Raw genomic sequence first — 22,153 nt, 5'->3', positions numbered from 1 at the left:
TTTTCTCCTGTTGCAAGAATCCCCAGCACCTGGATCCATCCCACTCCCATTTCAAAAGCAGTTGGCTCTTGCCTAACCCACAAGGTGTTTTCACAAACTGCAGCTCTGATGAAGATCCCAGTCTCCAGACTAAGTGTATCCATGCCCAGTTGACTCCCTTTTGCCCCTGGGTGTTTGCAGGTTTTCCAGAACCTGGCTTGATTTAAGTGACTCTGAGATGGGGAGAGAAGGGATTTGCTCACATTGTGAGCTTTTGTCACACAGCTTTAATGACTCTCCTGCTCCCCAGCTCTGCTCAGCCACACATTGGCCAGAGGAGAGAGGGAAGGAAGGGAAAGTGATCCACAGAAAACTGTCTTGTTCACCACATGAAGGCTCAGAAGAGGATGGATTGTTGTCAGCACAGCAACATGTGAGAGAGAGGAGTTGGTGAAGCTCAAGATCACAATTGACTTCCAAATGCAAAGCAGTGATTCCAGCACAAAATATGAGGACTGGGTTTTGAAATGGGAGTGATTCCCACTGAGAATTGCTGGCATAAATATCTCCTCTGGAACAGACTGGAACAAGCAGAGGGGGCAGACACCAATCTCTCCTCACCTGGTCCTGTGGTGACAAGGGACAGGAGCTGAGGGAACAGCTGGAGCTGTGTCAGGAGGGTTAGGTTGGATATCAAGGAAAGGTTGCTCCCCCAGAGGGTGCTGGCACTGCCCAGGCTCCCCAGGCAATGGTGACATTCCCAAATCTGCCAGAGCTCCAGCAGTGCTTGGACAGCACTGCCAGGGATGCCCAGGGTGGGATTTGGGGTGTCTGTGCAGGGCCAGGAGCTGGACTGGGTGATCCTTGTGGTTCCTTTCCAACTCAGGATATTCCATGTTTCTATGATAAGTTATCAAAGGACAAAATGTTGGGTGTGGCTAAGGACCACATCAATCTGCAGCCACCAAAAGGTGAACAGGTCAAAAGGGAATTTATCACTTCCTACTCCCTTAGAGGCATTACCATTGCTGCTGAAAACTTCAGAGGGATTTGATCAAGTTGAGAAAGTAAATCAAATTGTCCAAAGCTCAGCTTGGCTGAAATAGAAGAAATCAGCTCAGGGGTTGTGGGTGATTTTGAGCCAATCATGTCCTCCTCCAGAGGGGAATTGCTGAATGAATGATCCTCTGTCCCCAGGGGCTGAGCAGACCCAGGGCTGTGTCACCAACAGACAGCCAAGAGTGGAAAACCAGAGCTGGAGAGATTAGGACACTCCAGTCAACACCTCCCAGCCATCACTGCTGACTTTCACAGTTCTGCACTATCAGGAGTTGGGCTCAGAGCTCCAGCAAGTAGTGCCTTCTTTCCTGAACAGCACACAGCTTCTGGAGCTTCCTTTTCCCAATATTCCCACAGAAAACCTACCACCATCCTCCCCTCACCTGTGGTTGCTGCACCTTTTACAAAGAACATTTTGGCCTCAGCCCAAAATTGCGATTTATTGAGCAATAACAGGAATACAGCAGGTTACAGAGGGAAGAGAAAGTGGGTTTGACCCCTTTCAGGAAAAGGGGAAAAGCTGGATTGAAATCAGAATTGTTTTTACTTTCTGTTTGTTCAGATTGTTCTTATCTTTGCCAGGCCACATCCCACCAGCTCCCCAGCCCAGGGGTGAATCACTCTGGCTCTTGCCAGGCTTCAGCAGTAATTTGTCACAGGTTTCTGTCACATCAGAGGATGTTTTGCCCATTCTGGACTATGTGCAATTAATGGTGAGAAAACCCTTTTCCATGTGGCAAATTTTTTCCTCCCATATTGGAGCAAACCCTGACCCATGGCATTTCAGGAAAGTGTGTTTGGGGTGCAGGACAACCATTTCTGCTTCTCCCAGAGGCATCCTTCCTTTAGTGCATTTTCTCTGGAAATCAGATTATTTCTTTCAAGCAAAAAAAAAAAAAATGGAGAACAAAAATCAGCTGTCATCCCAATGCCCTGGATTGTTCTTTAGGGGTTGAAAATTTTAAAGGAAGATCCAAACCATGTATTTGACAGTAAATATTTGTGAAGCATTGTGTGGTTCTATGGCCTAAGCCAGCAGCTGGTGTGATTTGGGATCAGCCTCTGGCTTTGTGATACTGAGTGATTTCACACATCTGGGACATCTCTTCATGAAATTCCTTTATTCCTGGGCTCCATCCCACTGGAAGGGCTTCATGCAAATCAAGCTGAGCAAATGACAGAACTGTGCCCAAACATTGCAGGCAACAAAAGCATAATCACAGTAAAAATTAATAATCCACCTCAGCAGCTTCCCAAGTCTGGACTTCTGGAGAATCCTCAATGTTCAGCATTCAAAGTCACCAGAATCTTTCTCTAGAGGAGATAAAAACCATTGTGTTAGCAGAAAAGAACCTGCCATAACTGCCTGATACCTCGTGTGATTTATTTACACAGGTTAAGCTGGAAAAAAGGATCAAAACCTGGAATTATGGGAGTGTGGCAGGACCTGAGTGTCAGAGGACAGGAAGGATGTTTTGCTAGGAAAAGGCTTTTGAGCAGCCTGCCCTTCCCTGGGGAAAGCCACTCTTCCCTACATCTACATCCCAGGGATTTCAGAGAGCAGTTTGGAAGGAATTAGGTCTCAAGAATTCTACAAATCCTGAAGGCAGCTGAGAGAAATAGTATAAATATAGGCAACAATTGTACAAGCAGAGATCAAAACCAGAAACCCTTCCATAAACTGGGAGCTCCTTTTTGAATGGTGAGGTTTTTTTGGGCTGACAGGGATGTGCTGACAAACAGCACCTCAGCAGGCAGAGAGACAGAGCAGATTCCCAACGTGGGCAGAGTTTCCCATGCAGGAAAGCCCTGGCAACAACAGTGAAGAGCTAAATGGAAAGCCTATTAATCAGGAAAAAATCCCAGAATCCCCGGATGGCTCAGGCTGTGGGACCCCAGAGGGTCACTGGTGTCACCTCCCTGCCCAGGCAGGGCCATCCCAGAGCCCAGGGCACAGCATTGTGTCCATGTGGCTCTGCAATATCCCTGCTCAGGGACACTCCAGCCCCTCCCTGCTCTCTGCTCAGGGCTCAGTCCTGCCCAGGGAAGAAGTTCTGCCTCCTGTCCAGGGAACTCCCTGGGCTCAGTCCCTGCCTGTCCCTCTGGTGTCACTGCTGGCCCAGGGAGCAGAGCCTGGCCCTGCTCTGAGCTCCCTGCAGCCAGGGACAGCCAGGGCTGAGGTTCCTCTCAGCTGGAGGCTGAACAGCCCCAGCTCCCTCAGCCTTTGCTCACAAGAAAAATTCCCAGAATTTTTTTCAGGCTTGGTTTGCCAGAAAATCTCCATTTTGCAGGAGCCACTTGGAGTGCATCTCATGAACTGGAGCACCTAAAGCTCCACCTGGCATGCAGGTCCAGCCCCTTGTTAGGCAGCTAAAAGCTTTTAACCCTTCTAAACCACAGGGTCTCTCAGTGCTCTGCAGGCAGCACCTGCTGCTCATACCTTCCTCCTCGGTGCTTGCTGCCCTCCAGGGTCTGAGATCCAGCTTTGGGATCTGACTGCAGCTCACAAAGCTGTGGGGGTATCTGTTAGCCCGGAAGATATTCCTTGATACTTTGGTGATGTGGGTGTTGTCACATATGATCCGTGACAAGGAGATTTTGGCCAGAGCACAGCGCTGGCGAGGAGTGAAAACCCCAGGGTTCTGCCACCAAAACCTGCAGGAGAAAGAAGGAGACACAACAGATTTTTGCCTTCTTCACATTCATGACTCCCACAGTATTATTTCCCATTAACGCCGATTTAGTTTGCCAAGAACAAATCTGAATTTCTGTTATTTTAATCAAGAGGCCTGAGTCACCAGTTAGATAATTATCTTGCTTTTCTTTTGACCGTGGACATGTAACAAAGCTGCAATTGAATTAATTGCCTTCAGATGAGGCACAGACACTCTCTCTCAAATAGGAAAGGCTGCACAGGCTGTGGTTACAGCCACACCATTGTCATGCTGGAACCAGCCTTATAATTACTCAATTTTTAAGAAAAGGGTTCATTTCCTGCCATAAGGACTTCTGGATGTGCAACAGACTGTTTGCCTCTAAGCTTCCCATCCTGGGGTTTGAGTTCATCCTAAGTTTTTCTCAGCAGAACTGTTTCCCAGAAACACAGGTTGTGATTCAGTTTTCAGATAATTTTGCTGGCAGGTACAGCAATCTTGCTTCAGAAATCCAGCTTAAAATGGGGAACATAACTCACTGCTGCACCTGAGCAACCTCAAGGAGAAGGAAGAGGAATTCAGGTGTGTTGAAACCTCAGTGCTGCTCAAGTTATTTTGGAAGACAAGAAAACCCCAACCCATCACATCCACCACAAGCAAAGACCAAACCCTGCCATGTGTCAGAGCAGAGAGTTCCAGATCAGAACTGGGGTGGGAGGAAGAAATAGTGAGACATTTCTGGGAAGGGATCTTAGCCCAGGATCTCAACCATTAGATGGGGAATAAGAATGTCACAACAAACAGAATGAAACTTTTGGAGGAATACTGAAAAAAAAAAGTGACTAACAACTGGAAGAGCTTCCAGATCTGTGCTAAATCTGCCATAAAGTGCAGCCTCCTGTACTTTGGGGTTGGCACACCAGCTCCCCTCTCACCTGTCCCCATCACGGATGTTCCTGAACTGGGTGCCAATCAGACAAGCCATGAGAGGCCCAACTCTGCCTCCACTCACAAAGGGCTCTGCAAGAGCTCCAATCCAGATGTCAATGTTCTTTGGTGTCCCGTAGAGCTGCAGGAACCTCCTTGCCAGGTTCTGGTTCCTCAACACTTGGCCGAGTGACCTCACTCCAGAGGGCTGGGAGAGCCCACAGAATCTTCTCCAGGAGTTGTAACCTGCAAGTAGTTGGATATCAGAGTGATGTTCTCCTGGAAGTAGCACATTACTCAGTTTCCCTCTCTTTCCAAAAGCTGGGACCCCAGTGTGGTGCCAAAATATTTAAAATATTTTTCTGTATTTCTGTTAATGCCATTGACTTCCCACTCCTGAGACCCAAAGCTAAACTCAAATCCACTAGAAATCCATGTCATTCCCACCGTGTCAGGTCTGGAAACTCATGGTTTGTGGTTCCCATCAGGTTCTGCACAGTGGTGTTCCTAGATAAAGCATGGAAAAATCACAACCCTCAGTTGTGGCCAAGGCAGAGCAATCCTGTGAGCTGATCATGAACCACCTGGCTGTACTACAAAGCCTCTGACTGGGCTAAAAACCTGTGGATTCAGCTCAGTTTTCATCCCAGTTTCCAACAGGAGCCCTGTTGCCTCTCCTGGGATGTTGCTGACACAGCAGCTCCAGGCACTTATATCAGCCTAATGACACTGTTGAGCAAGGAGCCACCCAGGAGCTCTGCAGTCCCATCAACAATCTATTTCTCAAGACCATCTTGCAATGCCAGAGCGCTGGTTTTGCACCTTGCAGAGCCCTGAGAGTGGTTCTGACATGCCTGGTTGGCTTTTTCTGGGACACAGATTTAATAGAGAAATTATGATGAGATTTTTCTTTGCATATTGGGATCTGCTCTTCATATGTGGCCAGTTATGTGTGGCTGAGCTGGGCTGGGCTGCAGATGGTTGGAGAGAAGTCACAGGGGATTTCTTGCCCTAATTCCACTCCTGCAAAGTTGTTGGCGAATTATTTAACCAGTTTTTCCACCTGGACAATAGCAATGAGTAACTGACCACCAAACTCTGGTCTGTGCAATGCCCTGTACTCTTCTGCCTCCATGTGTCCTGCAGCTTCAGCTAGCTTTGCCTTCAGTGCTCAATCTCCACACACTCACCTGTGGCTGCTCAGAAACAAGGAAAAGATTTGGGAAAGAGCATCATAGAATCATTGAATATCCTGCATTGGAAGAGATACATAAGGATCACTGAGTCCAACTCCTAGTAATTTCATCCAAGGATGGGTTGGAGAAGGATATTTAATCCAGGATGTGCTGGATCGCTGTTTAATCACAAAAAATCCAGATTTCCACTTGTTTTTCTTCATGAACTCTGCTCCCAGAGCTGACTGACCTGGCAGGCCGTGGTCTCTGCTGCGCTGCATGTTGAGGGCAGGCAAGTCAAAGCCAATCCTCTCCACCTGCTGGAAGAGCCGATCGCGGAGCTCTCCCACCACCATCTGCTGCTGCGTCATCAGCTTGGCCTGGCTGGCCATCAGGTTCCGGAGGTAGGGATCAATGCCACCTGTGTGGTGACACAGAGAAATCAGGGATCAATGCCACCTGTGTGGTGACACACAGAAATAGGGATCAATGCCACCTGTGTGGTGACACACAGAAATCAGGGATCAATGCCACCTGTGTGGTGACACAGAGAAATCAGGGATCAATGCCACCTGCAGTGGTGGTGTTGGAAAATATACCAGTGTAAAATTTTGTATAACGAGTCAAAAAGTTCTGCTTATCTTTAGCCCCCAAAAAGGAATTTTAGGTTTCTTTCCAGGACATTGTTCTACCAGGTGAGGTCTGATGAACTCAACATATCAACAGACTGGAGGAACCCAAAGCTAAAGAGCTCCCAGCAGAACATCAGCAGCCAGCAGTGGCTATCTACAAACAGCTACCCCAGAGAACCTCCAGCAGGGCTGAAGACATCTGGGCAGGAAAGGACTGAGAGGAGAATTGGAGAATGAAAAATCTAATTAACATCAGAGGTGAGGAGATTCAGATCCAATGGGAAACTGAATACTGGGGGTTTGCTCAGCTCTGGCCCAATGAACACTGACCCAATACATTTCTATGTATTTTGACTGTATAAAATATTTGAAAAATCTGGTAAATGTGATGTGTCATGGAATGATTCTCTCTGCACAGCCAGGCTGTGTGTGGATGAGATGATTTCTGTGGTACATCCTGGCCAGAACAACATCCTGGCCAGATAATAAAGTAATGCCTTGACTCTCTAACATTAAACATGTTGTTGGAGGGTTTTTGTTTTTCCCGCAGATTCAGTGACAGTGGCACAGAGAAAGAGGGATCAATGCCACCTGTGAGCAGTGCAGGGGAATCAGTGTGTGTGCAAGGGGCTCTAGAGAGCTTATATTTAATTATAAGTTTAATTGTAAGTTTTAATATAACTTTATTTAAGTTTATAAAGTTATAAAACTTTATAAGTTTTATATAACTTTAAGTTTATACTGCATGAGAATCAATCTTCCTGCGCTTAAAGAATTAGGAAGAAAATACTTTGAATAATGTGATTGGAGGCCACAGCAATTAAGTGATCAGAGCATTTTGTGACATGATTGGCTGCCCTTGACTGCAGGGAACAGTCCTGTTGGGAAAACTCTGGCTGGCAGTAAAGGCCATTTAACACATTTAACACAAAACACTTTAAATTTGGCTGAAGCAGGAACTCATCCAGAGATGTCAGTAAAGGATGAATGAAAACAAACTCCCACTCAGAGCTGCAAGAAAGTCTTTACCTTCTTGAATGATCCTCCAGACGGCAAAGAAGGAGGTTCCTAGTCGAATTTCAGGAGTTATGGGTCTGTAATTTTCATCCCGGCGGCCGACAGTTGGGGGGATTGAGGCGTGAGCAAAGCGAAAAGCCAAGGTGAAGACGTTGGATATCCGAGGATCCACTGACTCATTGTAGCCACGATAAGGAGGAATGAACCTCTGGAAGCTGTATCCCAGCAGGAGAGGCAAGTAGTCCCTGTAGGTGATGATCTAGGGGGAAACAAGGAAAGGGTGAGCCAATAATTGGCCATCAGGTTCTGTGGAGGCAAAGTTGTTCATTGTTCTCCCTGCAGGTCAGAGAAATGTAATAATAGGTTGGATTTGATGATCTCAGAGGTGTTTTCCAACTTAATTGGTTCTGTGATTGTGTGGAGATAAAAGGCTGCCAAATCCTCCCGAATTGTCACCTCCTTGTCAGCATTCCCATCAGGCAGGCAGAGCTGCACCCTGCGTGCCTCAGGTGGCAGAGATGAGGGTGGCAGGTAACGGGGTGACACCACCCACGGCAGCTCCTGAGTCCTCCCACTGCAGAGATTTCCAGCCCTGCTCTCCTGTCTCTCTGGGATAGTGAGGAGGCAGCACAATATGGTTAAAAAAAATATACCAAATCTTGTGTCAGGGGGAGAAAATGGATTAATTGTCTGAAAAGTGCGTGAAGATGAAGCCACTGATGTGAACACAATGATGGAGATGATGCTTTTAGGACAATCCTTTAAGTGTTTGCTTTCCCCACATGTTTTTTTCAACAATACAATAATATTTAAATTGACAGCATGAAAACATAAACATTTTGATATCCCTGCTTTTTATTTTTTGTTAAACCAGCTCGGAAGACAAGGTTTCAAAGGAGGTGCAGTTCCTTTGGAAACACTGTCCCTTTCTCTCATAGGATCCATCCTTTCCTGTCAGCTGTAAAACCTCAGCTGGCTTTGAGGCCATTCCTGCTCCAAACTGGAGGTGGACAAGAGACCTTAGTGTTGGAAAATACACCAGTTTAAAAATTTTGTGTCACTTTAGTCAAAGGGTTCTGTTTGTCTTTACCCCAGGAAAAGGAATTTTAGGTTTCTCTTCAGGCCATTGTTCTACCAGGTGAGGTCTGATGAACTCAACATATCAACAGACTGGAGGAACCCAAAGCTAAAGAGCTCCCAGCAGAACATCAGCAGCCAGCAGTGGCTATCTACAAACAGCTACCCCAGAGCACCTCCAGCAGGGCTGAAGACATCTGGGCAGGAAAGGACTGATGGGAAAATTGGAGAATGAAAAATCTAATTAACATCAGAGGTGAGGAGATTCAGATCCAATGGGGAACTGAATACTGGGGGTTTGCTCAGCTCTGGCCCAATGAACACTGACCCAATGCATTGCTATGGATTTTACTGTATAAAATATCTGAAAAATCTAGTAAAATCATGTATCATGGAATGATTCTCTCTGCACAGCCAGGCTGTGTGTGGATGAGATGATTTCTGTGGTACATCCTGGCCAGAACAACATCCTAGCCAGATAATAAAGTAATGCCTTGACTCTCTGACATTAAAAATGTTGTTGGAGGGTTTTTGTTTTTCCTGCAGTTTCAGTGACACTTTCACCCCCAAATCCTGCACCCTTTGGCCACCCCACAGCACCACAGCCTAACACCAATCCTGTGAGATGCAGCAGAGCCAGGAGGGGTGGGATGCTGGCTGATACCTGGATCATGGCTCCCAGGATCTTCCGTGCCTCCTGGTAGAGTCTCTCGTCATTCCAGTGGGGATTGAGGCTCTTCAGCTTGCCAGCCAGGCGGTTGTGCTCCCGCAGGAACAGCGTGTGCATGCAGGCCAGCTCCAGCATCTCACTGGCCCGGGTGTCACCTGGCAGGGACACACATGACACCAGAGTGGCAATGTCACACTGGGAAGCACACACAGGGGGATTGTCAGATGTCTCGATGTTTGTGTTGTGGAGAAAACGGGTAAGGAATGCAGAGGAGGAGAAGGAAACCAGGGAGAAGTCGAATTTCTGCTGAAGCAGCTAAAGCCAGGTGTCATCATTCATGTGCTGAGCATAGCAGAGAGTTGGGAAGGTTTCACTGAAGGGCTGGGAGTGTTAACTTAAAAATAAAAGGTGTTCTCCAGGTTCCCCTGTCAGAGACATTTGGTTGAGAGAGAAGTGCAAACAGGCAGAAAGAAGTCAAGATGGTCAAGAGAGCTCTGAAAATCAGAAGGTCTTCTTCAAACCAGCTGAAACTGTGGCCAGAGCAAGGTGACAGTCACAAACAGCCCTTTTACTCCACTCTCTCAGTAAAAGGAAGACCTAAATGAATCAACTTGCAAGAATAAATTACAAACAGCGTCACAATGAAATCTATCAAATCCTTCTTCAAACATCTGGGGCAGGAAACCCAAGAGCAAGCAGGTGATGAGAGCATAGACAAGCACTCAAAGTAAATATGTGGTATTTAGTCCCCTTGTCCCACAGTAAATAGAGAGATTTGCCCCTGTGCTTGGCACAGAGCCCTTTTCATCCTCTCTCAAAGGCTGCCTGTGAGGGACAGCGGAAGGAGGAACAAAAGCAGCTCTGTGAGGTTTCCATGAGCAGAATGCATCCAGGCAGAGCTTCCAGCAGAGCTCTGGGAGGAAACGCAGAGCCCTGTGAGGTAACTGCACATGTGAGATTCCCTCAGTGCTCAGGGACAGGAAGAGTCACAAATAAGACACTGACTTTTCAAAGGCGCTTCTGAAACGGCCTGAACTGGTGATTGTAAAAGCATTGGTGGGTTTGTTCCAGCTCTGGAACAGGAACTGCTCCTTGCTGAGAGTCTGGGGGGGCTGGAAGCTCCTCCTGGGAAGTGTCTGATTCTCCTGCCTGCTCTGCTCCTCACTGGGCACCTGCCTTTGGCCACAGGGGCTGTGTGATCCTCAGCAAGGAGAGACTCACCTGCACGGAACTGGGGGAGCAGATGGAACAGCACATGGCACAGATGGGAGCATCAAACACCATGAGCCTCAAAGGAGGGAGCTGATGGATTCCAATGATGTTCAGAGGAACTTGGGCCAGATATGAAGGGGGCCAAGGGAGTGGAGAGCAGCTCCACAGCTGATGAGATCTGCTGTGCCCTCAAGCTTTCTCCAGCAGTGCTGACCAGAGCCAGCAGGAGCCAGCTGGGAAGTCCTGCTCTCCTCCAGAAAACTAAGACAATATTTCACAAGGTGTATCAGAAACATCCCTCTCAGGGTCCCACAGCCTTGTGGCAACATCCTGGTGCTCAGCAGCAGGACCAGGAGAAGGGAACAAGTGCTGAGGATCTGTGAGGTCAGTCCTGTCTCTGTGAGCTGGGGACAGAGCAGGGCAAGGGGCAGCAGTGGGGTGGTGGCCATGCAGGGATTTGGCTGGATGGAAGGCTGGCTTTGGGAGTCTGTCTGCCTTTGGGAATCCATGCCCAGGGCCAAAGGAGTTATTTTGGGTTGAAGAAGGGCTCAAGGGGATACCAAAAGCATGACAAAGGATAAATGTAGCAAGAGGGTGTCCGGATGGACTGACCTGGCCAGAGTGCTCCCAGTGCTCCCCCAGCCTTCACAGTGGTGGGGACACACCTTAAAAGGTCACCTTGGTCTGGGATTGGCCTCGTTGTCATTCCAGCTGGGATCTGAGCTCCTCTCACAGTGCAGCAAGGACAAGAAATGTCCTGCTGGGACCCAGCACAGCAGTTACACTCCTGATGCCATCCAGCTGGGATAGAGACAGCCATGGAATGACAATTCCTGCCAAGCCATTGCCTCCAGGCCAGGCTGCCATTGCTGTGCCTGCTTGGCTCCATCATGGCACTCATTCCCAGGTCACTCCAGGCCCTACACCGGAGCTGCTGAGCATGGATAGGACATCCTCACTCCTGGTTTATCCTCACAAAGAAGACTTGGGGACAGTGAAGACCTTCCTGCCACCTAGCACAGCCTGTCTGTCTTTCATGATTTCCTCCATTCCATTTTCTACTTACACAACACAAACAATTAAAGAAGTGAACCCGAGCCAGTGGGATTTTCTGCTCCAGATCCCAGGTTTGGGGCACCAGCACCCAACCTACCTGCAAAAAAGCATGGGATCCGAGCTGCCCCGCTGGCCTTGAGGCAGGGCTCCTTCCTCATGGGGCCAAAAGGCATGTAAGCCCTGCCTCTGTCTGTGAAATTCTGGTTCACAGCCAGCAGGCCCCTCTGGCTGCTCCTGTCCCTCAGCCTCTGGGCCACTGGCACCTCACTGCCGTACACCACGCTGCCGTCCAGGAAGGAGGTGAGCGCGTTGATCTGCTCCCGGAGCGCCCTGCCCCGCGTGCAGGTGGGAGCGGAGCGGGAGAAGGGCAGGCAGTCCCTCCTGTTGGTGACCCGCGGGTCGTTGGGTGGGATCTGCAGAGAGAGAGAGAGAATGGGGAAATTCAGCTCAGCTCAGGAGCTGCAGAGGCAGGCAGGCAGGACTCTTTCACAGGGTGTAAATCTCTGGCAGAAATCCGAAAATGAAGGGTCAGATTGACAGCAGAGATGCTGCTTTAGGAGTTCAAGTCCCAAACAGCCTGGAGACACCTAGATTTCCCTAAAATCCTACTGATTCCTAAATCGGCATTATTTTTCCCCTGAAAAGAAATATATTGGATTTAATCTTTAAGGCTCGGTTTTCTTATCTCCATATCTACACCACAGACAGTTGTCATCCAGAGCTTGGGGCTCTGCCTGCATTCTCAAATGCATTCTCAAATTGCATTCACAGGCAAATACTCAGTGATGCTCCATCCCATCACAGTTTTCCTTGAGAGGAGTTAGGAGTACAAGTGGGAGCCAGAGCTGCAGCAGAACTCCAAAAGCAGGAGAGCAGGGCTGCAGGAGGGGCATGGGTGTGATCTGGAGCAAAGGAGGCTCAGGGGGACCTTGTGGCTCTGCACAGCTGCTGACAGGAGGGGACAGCTGGGGGGTCAGGCTGTGCTCCAGGGAACAGGGACAGGAGGAGAGGGAACAGCCTCAGGCTGGGCCAGGGGAGGCTCAGGTTGGACATCAGCAGGAATTTCTCCATGGAAAGCATCGTCAAGGATTGGCCCAGGGAGGTTTGGAGTTCCCATCCCTGCAGGTGCCCAAGGAAGGCCTGGATGTGGCACTCAGGGCTCTGGGCTGGGGACAAGGTGGGGATCAGGCACAGGTTGGACTCGATGATCCTGCAGGGCTTTTCCAACCCCAATGATTCTGTGATTCTGTGACCTACTGGAGCAGAGACCACGCTGTGACTCCTGCTAACACCACAGGCACTGCTGGGAGATCTCAGCACTCCCTTGTCCCATGAAAAGAGTGGATTTTCTCGGGTATTGACATTCCCCAATGCCTCTCCGTGACATTTCCTATTTTCCAGACATCACCCATGCTGCCTTTGCACTTGAGCTCCAAATAAAAACCACATTGTTGAGCAAAGCCTGGAAACTTGGGAAAGGCTGTGCCTGGACAGCCCTGAAAGTGCTCTGACCCCCTTGGCCTACCCTGGGAGGATGTCCCTCCATGGCCAAGGACTGGGAGAGCCACCAGCATCTCCTGGTTGGAAGAACCAACCAACATCTCTCCTCCTCCCCTGGAAGAAGGAAGCTGCCCGTACCTGGATGGGGAAGCAGGGAGCCTCCTTGGCACAGCTGGTGTCACAGTCTGGCCCACCAAAGAAGGGGTACTTGGCTGGGGTTTCTGGGCTGAAATCCAGGTCGTGGTCGATGAACTGACCCCACTGCATGAACATGAGGGATCTCTGCTGGTCCATCCGGATCCTCTCCGGGGGGAAGCGGACGATGTCGTTGGACACTCGTCGGACCTGCAGGGAGGGAGGAAGAACACCTTGGTGGGAGATGATGTGTACAAATTGGTGCACATTTTGTGCACAGTTTTGTGCACAATTGGTGCACACTGCTGGGGGGTCATCAGCAAAAATTCCCCAAGCACTTCTTGTCCCACTTCACTTTTAGGAAAAATCCCAAATCTGTCTGAGCTGGAAGGTGTCACTGAGTGCCCTTTGCTGAACACTGGCTCTAGGTAGGGTTCTGAGCCTCCAGGCCAAGACTATCCCTTGATGGACTTCAGGAAACAGCTAAGCAAGCCTGGGAAAGGGACACAAAACCTATTTTAAAAGACCTTTTTTAAAATAGAAGTGAGGGGAAAAAAAAAAAGCCCCTGGGAATTTCTGAAAGTTATCTCCAGGTCCTCCTCCCTCCTTATCCCTTCTTCAGATATCACAGTTCCCCCACACTATTACGACAGAAAAAATGGACACTGCTGTGGAGGAGGGCTAGGAAGTACAACAAATCCATGGAAATCCCCAGCTCCTCATCAGAGCTGTTGTTGCACCAAGCTCAAGTGACCAGGAGCCACATCCCAGTGTCCCTGCTCACATCCAGGTGCCACAAGAGCCACAACCCCTGCAGTTCACCCACCCAGGAACCCCCACACAACATTTCTGACCATACATTTTTTGGTCTGGAGGCTGCCTTGTTCACCTTATCCTCTGGCATAATTGCTTTTCAGGAAACTACAACTGCCACAAACCAAATAAAAAAAAAAAGGTGAGTAAAATATTTTGGCTTAAATGCACTCAATTTAAAAGAATATATTGTGGGATTCTTTCTTCCTCCTGTGCTTCTGCAGCAATCAGATTAATTTTCACTTGCTTTTCCTGAAGGCATGGGACTTAGCATTCCTAATAGATCCCACTGGATATTCTTAGACCAAGCTGGTGAATTTAAGCTCCTCCATCCTGATCCACCACTCCAGCTGGTGGATGAGCCTTTGATGTCTGTGACTTGCCCAAGAACTGACAACCCCTAGGCCCTGACTGTATTCTGGGATTGTTACAAACTTTACCAGTGGAAGGGGAAATCCAGAGAAACGCTTTCCTTCTGTCCACCCACGAGGCACAGACACTCCATCCTCATATTCTGCTGGCAGCCACCTGGCCAGGGCTCTGTTGGAAGCTCCTAGGGATGGGTTCCTCCTGTCAGAGGGAAGGGAAAACCAGCAGTTAGAGCCCAGAGCTCATGGATGTGGAGAGACATGGACCTTGGAATGGCAGCACACTGTGCTTTGGGAGCTGCTGCTGCTGCTCTGTGGGTTTGGTGCTATCAGTAAACAACAATATGATAGAATTGTTTAGGATGGAAAAGACCTTTAATAATCCACCCAAGCCTCAGCTTCTCCCAGGCAAGGACTCAGGTGAGCCCTGGTGTCATCCAGCCTGAAGAAGTGCACTTGGCCTCAGATTGTGGGTGGAAAACAAAGTTGGAAGCTGAACTCCAGGGAAAAGGGGCAGAGCCTTGGAAAGGAGCCTGTGATCTCAATCAGAAGCTGGGGATTTGGACTGTGAGGTTGCTGTGCTGTGTGGCTCTTCTGAAGGTCACTACTGGAGATGCCCATGGCAGGGGGTTGGGCTTGATGACCTTTAAACCTTTCCAAAATTGTTTTCAACCCAAACCATCCTGTGACTCTATGACTGTAGTTTGATTAGACCCTTAAAACCTTAATTAGGGTACTAAGGTCCTCACTTTGGAGTGCACATCCAAGGTGCATTTTATGGTGTCCTCTCACCCACAGGGGTGTGCCACTGACAGTGCCCAGCTGAGCTCACCTTCCCCAGGGCCTCAGCTCAGCTCAGCTGTGATGGACCTGTCCTCATCCCAGAGCCCACAGCCACCCCTGCAGTGCAAGGAGGCAGAAAGGTCTCTCCTCACTTCTTACACAACCCTCTGAAGGCTAAACCACCCCAGGGCAGGGAGAGCTGGCTGAGCTCCTTCCTCTGCCTGAGCTGCTCCCAGGAGCTTTCCAGCTCCTTGCTTCCAGGGAATGCTTCTGAACTGTCCCTATAAAACACTCCATGCTCAGCACAGCTTCCCACATCTCCCACATTGTCCATTCCAGCCACAGGAGGTGCAGGAGATTCTCTCCCAGCCCTGCATTCCCTCCTACACACAGTGTGTGGGGCAAGGGGGTGGCTGGGTCTTGCCTGGTATGGATTTGGGTCAGGAAACCCTTGGAGAAAGAAAGAGTGTTGCCAACACACAGCTCCTCCTGTTTTGGCAAAGAGGTGGGGAAGGTTTCACTGAAGGGCTGGGAGTGTTAACTTAAAAATAAAAGGTGTTCTTCAGATTCCTCTGTCAGAGACATTTGGTCAAGAGAGAAGTGCAAACAGGCAGAGAGAAGTCAAGATGGTCAAGAGAGCTCTGAAAATCAGAAGGTCTTCTTCAAACCAGCTGAAACTGTGGCCAGAGCAAGGTGACAGTCACAAACAGCCCTTTTACTCCACTCTCTCAGTAAAAGGAAAAGCTAAATGAGTCCAGGTACAGCACCAGGAACGCTCCAAACAGGGCTGGAATCAACAGCTCCACACCTTGCTAGGAAATGCTGCAGGGTGTGAAACCCTAAAACAAGGTGCCTGTATGCATCATCCCTGGGGAGGTGGGTCTGGTTGTACTGATGGAGGATCCATCCTTCCATAGAGGGACTCAGCCCAGAGCACTGAGTGCCACCTCCAGTCATTCCTTGGACACCTCCAGGGAAGGGGACTCCACCACCCCCCTGGGCAGTTCCAATGCCTGACCACCCTTTCCATGGAGAAATTCCTTCTGATGCCCAACCTGAACCTCCCCTGGTGCAACCTGAAGCCATTTCCTCTTGTCCTGTCTCCATCCATCCATCCATCCATCCATCCATCCATCCATCCATCCATCCATCCTTCTGCTCACACAGCCCCTCACCTGTTGTTGCACTCTCCAGTGATGGTTCTGTAGCCAGAAGAAACACAGTTTATTTTCTTATCCTGCTGGTCACATCCAGTGGCCTTGAAAATCATCTCCAGCTGAGCTGGAGTCAGCAGGTCTGCCAGGGAACAAGGGAGAATAAACATGCAGGAGCACAGTGGCCCTTCTGGGTTTGCTCAGGACAAAGTTTTCCTTCCTGTATCCCTGTAGCTGTACCTAGCATCACCTGAACAATCACAACATGCTGTCATTTAAGGTCTTCCAGCTCAAAGATGTGCTGAGGGTGCTCTTTGAGGACCAGATGCTTTTTCTGGTTTGGAAAGCACCAAACTCAGCAAAGCTGTGGTCAAATCTTACTTATAATCACACATTAGGCTTGTGCAGCACCAGAATGGTTTTATAGGATTGTCACTTCCTCTCCCTTCCCTTTTTATCTCCACCATGAAATACAAACAGCCACAGCCATCCTAGGAAGGTGTTATAAATTTTTCCCCCTGGAAGCAGCTCCTGGAAAAGAACCATCCTGGGGCTGGGCTCACCAGAGGCTTTGCATTTTACTGTGCACATTTCCCCTTGCAGGGCAGTAAAGTGGCCAAGTTCAGTGAGAAAAGTCTTATGGAATCATTCAGTCATGGTAAGGTTTGGCTTGGAGGGACCTTAAAGAGCATCTTGTTCAACCTCCTGCCAAGGGCAGAGACACCTTCACTGTCCCAACAACCTGGCCTTGGACACTGCCAGGGATCCAGGGGCAGCCACAGCTTCTCTGGGCACCCTGTGCCAGGGCCTGCCCACCCTCACAGGGAGGAATTCCTTCCTAACATCTAATCCAAATCTCTTCTCTTGTAGTTTAAAACCATTCCTTCCTCTCCTGCCACTATCTACCTATGTCAAAAGTCTCTCCCTGTTTTTTTATAAACTCCTCCAGGCACTGGGAGGGGCTCTAGGGTCTACATACTCTTCTCCTGGCTGATCCCCAGCTCTCCCAGTCTGTCTCCTTCTTGGCTCTTGCTGTTCTCACTCCACATCTCGTCCCTCAGAGGTTTCCTGGTCAATGCTGCCACCAGCAGTCTGGGTCACAGCATGGCTTAAAAAGCCACCAGGCAGGCAGTGAGAGGTGGCAGAGGTGGCCCTGGCAGGGCTCTGGAGTGATGCTGGAGCATCAGTCCTGGATGGAGAGGCTGGAGCTGAGCACTGTCAGTTCTGCCCTTGCCTTCCAGCTCATCCTGTCCTGGAGCAAAGGCAGAGCACCCCATGATGTGTCTTGTTCTGCCAGTGCTTTACTGTAAGGTTGGGAAAGTTGAGGCCAGGCTGGACAGGGCTTGGAGTAGCCTGGGCTAGTGGAAGGTGTCCCTGCTATGGCAGGGGGTGGAACTGGATGGGCTTTAAGGTTCCTTCCCACCCAAATCATTCAATGATCCCCATGAGTTCATCTTTATAAGGCAGGAATCCTCCCTGGGCATCCCAGAGCTGTTCCTCTCACCAGCCCTGATTTGCCTCCTTCTCTCAGCAGCCTGGCCTGACTCCACCTCACGGAGGATGTTTCTCCTCCAGACACTCACTGAAATGTCCTTTCCCATCTCCCCATTCTGGATTTGGACAGTGTTCTGTCCATGACATGACTCTGAGGTCTGGCTGAAGAATTGCCTTCCTTGGGGTCAAGCTGCTGGGAGTCACCTTTGGGTTTGCTCATTCCCTACTCAAGCAGAGGAATATCTGCCAAAGCCTTCCAAGCTTTGACCCATTGGAGCATGAATCTCTATATAACAGAAACAACCAGACAAGTGCACAAAACACTTTCACTAACCAAAAAAACCCCAAATAATATTTAAGATAGAAAAAGAGCACAGAAAATAACTCGACTTTGCCTCACTGCAGCCACCACCCCCTTTCCTTCCCTCCTCCCAAGCCCCAGTGACCAAGCCCTTGTCTCCCTCCTCTGCCTTCCTCCCAGCAAAGGGAAATCCCCACCTGTGACATTGAATTCTCCCCTCACAGTCCATCTCAGCCTCTCCTTCAGCAGGCTCAGGGTGGTCTGCAGATAATCTGCTGCTCTCACTGCTGCTCGAGTTCCCTCCACCGGCTGCTTGAAATATCTCAGGAGCTCTGCTGGGCTCCAGGCATCGTTCTGCAGGTTCTTCTTTATGCTGCAAGGGACAAGAAGCCAAAATCTGAAATGGAGCAGGGCCAGGAATGCTGCAATTGAAAACTTGAGCATCAGACATGGTGTGTCCCAAGTCTGAACTGCTGGAGAGTCCCTGGGAGAGGCCAGGGCTGCTCCCTGCACCTTCCACAGAGCAGCAGAGGGACTTGCAGGAAGGGAGGCTCTGAAACTGCCCAGCTCCACCTGCCAGAAGGCAAATCTTAGGGCTTCACATCCATGAGGCACCAAACCTCGCTCAGCTGTTATCCGGATCATCAATATCTGTCACCATCCAGAGGCCTCAAATGTCCTCTTGGTCACCTTGTCCTAAAGCTGCTGGAGCCTCCTGTCAGCTGGAGGGGTCCCTGAGGCAGGAAGGGGATCAGAGTGTGGCTGCTGGCAGAGGACAGGTATGGGCTGGTAAGAAGCTGGACACTCCCAAAGGGTGGCTGGGAGTCCCACAAGATATCCTCACTGCATCCATGGGAGGGAAGCACTGGAAATCAGCAGGAGCCTGTGCTGATCTCAACTCAGAGCAGCCTGAGGGGTGGAACAGAGCCCAGAAACAGCATCAGGAGCTGCTGTGAGGATGGGCAGGCCCTGGCACAGGGTGCCCAGAGAAGCTCTGGCTGCCCCTGGATCCCTGGCAGTGTCCAAGGCCAGGCTGGACAGGGTTGGAGCAGCCTGGGACAGTGGAAGGTGTCCCTGCCATGGCAGGGGTGGCACTGGAGGAGGAGAGGCAGGGGAAGCTGGGGTACAGGAGGGGACAGGGACAGGATAGGGTCAGGGACAGGGAGGTGCCACACCCAGCCCGCCTCTCACCGATCCCGTGTGCGTTTGTAGGCGACATCCACCAGCTGCCGAGCCTCAGCCACGCTGGTCAGCAGCTCCGTGTCCGGCAGATCCAGCTGCACCTCTGGGCAGGGAAAGGGAAGAGAGAGGTGAGGGTGATGGCAGAGAACATCCCTGCAGGGCTGGAGGCAAGTGCTGCTCACTCTCTAGAGATCTACATGTAAATATATTCCTCAGGGGAGTCTGTGAGGCTCTCCTGGGCATGAAGAGAGTCCTTCCATCAGCTCCTTTCAAATAGCCCCTGTGAGAGGTGCAGGCAACATCCTTGCTGCCATTTCACTGCAGAGCACTTGAACAGGGTGCCCAGAGAAGCTGTGGCTGCCCCTGGATCCCTGGCAGTGTTCCAGGCCAGGTTGGATGGAGCTTGGAGCAGCCTGGGACAGTGGAAGGTGTCCCTGCCATGGCAGGGGTGGCATAGGGTGATCTTTAAGGTCCTTTCCAACCCAAACCATTCTGGGATTCTCTGATTCTATAAGCAGTCCAGTTTCCCCACAGTTTTTCCAAGTCCTTCCTGCAACCTCCTGCCATTCTCACTGCTCCCCTTCCTGCCTGGGGGAGTTCCCAAAATTGAATTTCATCTCCATCATCTACTGGCTTGGGTCACAGAAGGGGAGGGGAGAGGCCCTGAGGCCTTCTCTGAGTAACAGCACTTTCCTACAGCTTCTGGGGAAGAGGAAAACTTCAGAAAATAGCACAAAATGGACAAATATCTCCCAAATCTCCCCAGTTTCTTTTAAATATCTTCCCTCATCAGCCCAGAGTTCACCTCTTGGACAATCCTGATGAGAAAAATTATTGTCTGGACCACCATTTGAGACAAATTAAAAGCCCAGCATATGCTTTTCATAAGGATTTGTCATGGTAAATTAACAGGTGGAGTTCTCTGTGTGTTTTGGAGCAGTGATTGAGGGCTGGAGGAGGAGGAGTGATTGCCTCATCCCCACACAGTGCTGGGAACCCATCTCCCTGAACCTGATTTTAAGAAATTTTAAGAAATCAGGCAGGGCTGGTAAAAACCTGAAACAGCCAAGATTGGTGCCACAGGAAGTACAAACTGTGCTCTTTCCTGCACCACTTCATGGCTGTACTGCTGACTGATTCAGGCTCTTCCAGACTGAACTTTATCTTTCCCACTCAGGAAATCCCCTGATCTGCCAAGTCTGAGGAAAGGACAATACCATAGGAAGAGGATGCCTGGAACAGGTTGAGGATCACCAGCGACCCCAGGAAGATTTCTGCCTTCATCCCTGTGAAGAAATAGAAGTGAAGAAGACCTGTGGATTCATCAGGAAGGTCTGTGCCTGAGGCTGGCACATGTCATGGAGCTCATGGAGCATCTCCTTCCCAATGCAACCCTTCCAGGAGGGAATGCACTGCCTGGGAATGCAGTTTCCTTTCAGTGCCTTATGGAAAGGGAGCTGCCTCCTGTCCCAGGTGCTCCCAGCACTGGTGGGAATGTGCTGGTTGGGATTTCAGGGGCAACCAGAAGGGAGCAGAACCTCCTGCCAGGTGTGCAGAAAGTTGGTGGGGAAGAGGGAGGAGCCAAGACAGCATGGCAAGTCCTCCACACCTCCGTTTGTCTTCCTTTAAATTCCATTAATCCTTCCCACAAGTAGTAATGTAAGATGTCACATAAAAACATATAAGGACTGTAGTCTCCTTATTGCTGACATGCTTGGGATTGAGGATATTCAGATTAAAAGTTACACCAGAAGTTTGGAGGAAATAATCCTTCAATATTTAGGATTTTGCTCTGAAAATCCCTGTGAGCAAGTTGTGTTTCTCAATAGATCCAGAGTGAAGCCAACCATGAGCTGGGTATCCTTCTATCCCCAGAACTATAAAATATGGCATTTATATTTGTGTTTCAATGGGAATTTATTGAGTTATGACCTAGCTGCTCCTATAAGGTGCAGCAGAAGGAGTGGGAAGTATTTAATAGCCGTTTCATAGATATTTGGGATATTTTCCCCAAAGCTGACCCACTCCTAAGGCAATCAGCTGCCAGAGTGAGCCCAGAGCTGTGGGCTGAGCACCCTCAAAGGCAGCCCTGAGTGCACCCAAAAAAGCTCAGCTCCCCCCATCCCAGCCGAGGGGGGACAACAACTCACTCCAGGCACTTCCTCGCCGCTCCCGGTGCCAGGCAAGGCTTGGCAGCAGCGGGAATTGCAGAGCTCAGCCCCCAGCTCAGCCCCCATGGCACCCCCGGCACAGAACCCAACCCACCTGAAGGAGAAGCGGCTCTGTCCCTTCTCACCAGCCAGGCTCTCCCCTGCGCTCCGCAGCCTCCCCGCCGCTCTCCGCGCCGCTTTTATCTGCACTGCGTTATCAGCAGGGGCTGCCCCGGGGCTCGGCAGCTCCTCGGGCAGCACAGCTCTCACCTCCCAGCTCAGTGCCCGCCGGGGAGCTGCTTTGCTGCCGGGCTGTCCTTTGCTCCAGCCTGATGTTCCACCGGAGCTTTCCTGGATTTTTGAAGGTGGAGATGTGACCTTCTGTGGATCACTTTGTGGTGGTTTGACATCTTGAGCCCTTCTGGGGGTGTCTTCCAGGGGCAAGGTTTGTTCCCCCATGGTGTTCTTCATCCTTTGCTGCTTTGAAAGGTCGAAAAAACGTTTTCCTATCTACCCCTGGAGACGCCTGCAGTGCCCAGCACTCCCCATCCCACCTGACATGCTCTGCCCCATTTCCTTGTGCACTTCCCTGTGCTGGAGGAGGCACAGGGATGATGGTTTGAACAGATGTCACCCCCCAGCTGCTGGTCTGGAGCACAGGGCAGCCCAGGCAGCTCTGATCCCTGCCCAGAGTGCTGCTGCACCTGCAGATCAGCTGAAAAAGCATCTCCTCCCAGAGGTGTTTTAATAGGAATTTATTATTACCTAACTGCTCCTTTCACGTGCTGCAGAAGGAGTGGGAAATATTTAATAGC

General features: G+C 50.1%; 1 protein-coding gene across 1 annotated transcript; it reads right to left on the bottom strand.

The window, feature by feature from the left end:
* Positions 1-1,461: 1,461 nt before the first annotated feature.
* On the bottom strand, positions 1,462-21,524 carry LOC146428948 (eosinophil peroxidase-like). Its single transcript, XM_085078498.1, has 14 exons — positions 21,454-21,524; positions 20,406-20,474; positions 19,198-19,291; positions 18,204-18,379; positions 16,233-16,353; positions 14,347-14,476; positions 13,097-13,303; positions 11,556-11,871; positions 9,185-9,345; positions 7,456-7,702; positions 6,045-6,215; positions 4,628-4,865; positions 3,479-3,693; positions 1,462-2,352 (listed from the first exon to the last, which is right to left on the bottom strand). Exons 2-14 carry the CDS (start codon positions 20,470-20,472, stop codon positions 2,324-2,326), a joined length of 2,172 nt encoding a protein of 723 aa, XP_084934624.1. The 5' UTR covers positions 20,473-20,474; positions 21,454-21,524; the 3' UTR covers positions 1,462-2,323.
* Positions 21,525-22,153: the final 629 nt, after the last annotated feature.

Source organism: Lichenostomus cassidix, chromosome 19, assembly GCF_008360975.1.
Source record: "Lichenostomus cassidix isolate B80296 chromosome 19, HeHo_3.0, whole genome shotgun sequence".
Taxonomy (NCBI): Eukaryota; Metazoa; Chordata; class Aves; order Passeriformes; family Meliphagidae; genus Lichenostomus; species Lichenostomus cassidix.
Note: the sequence above shows the minus strand (reverse complement) of the source record. Positions and strands in the feature narration are given on the sequence as shown.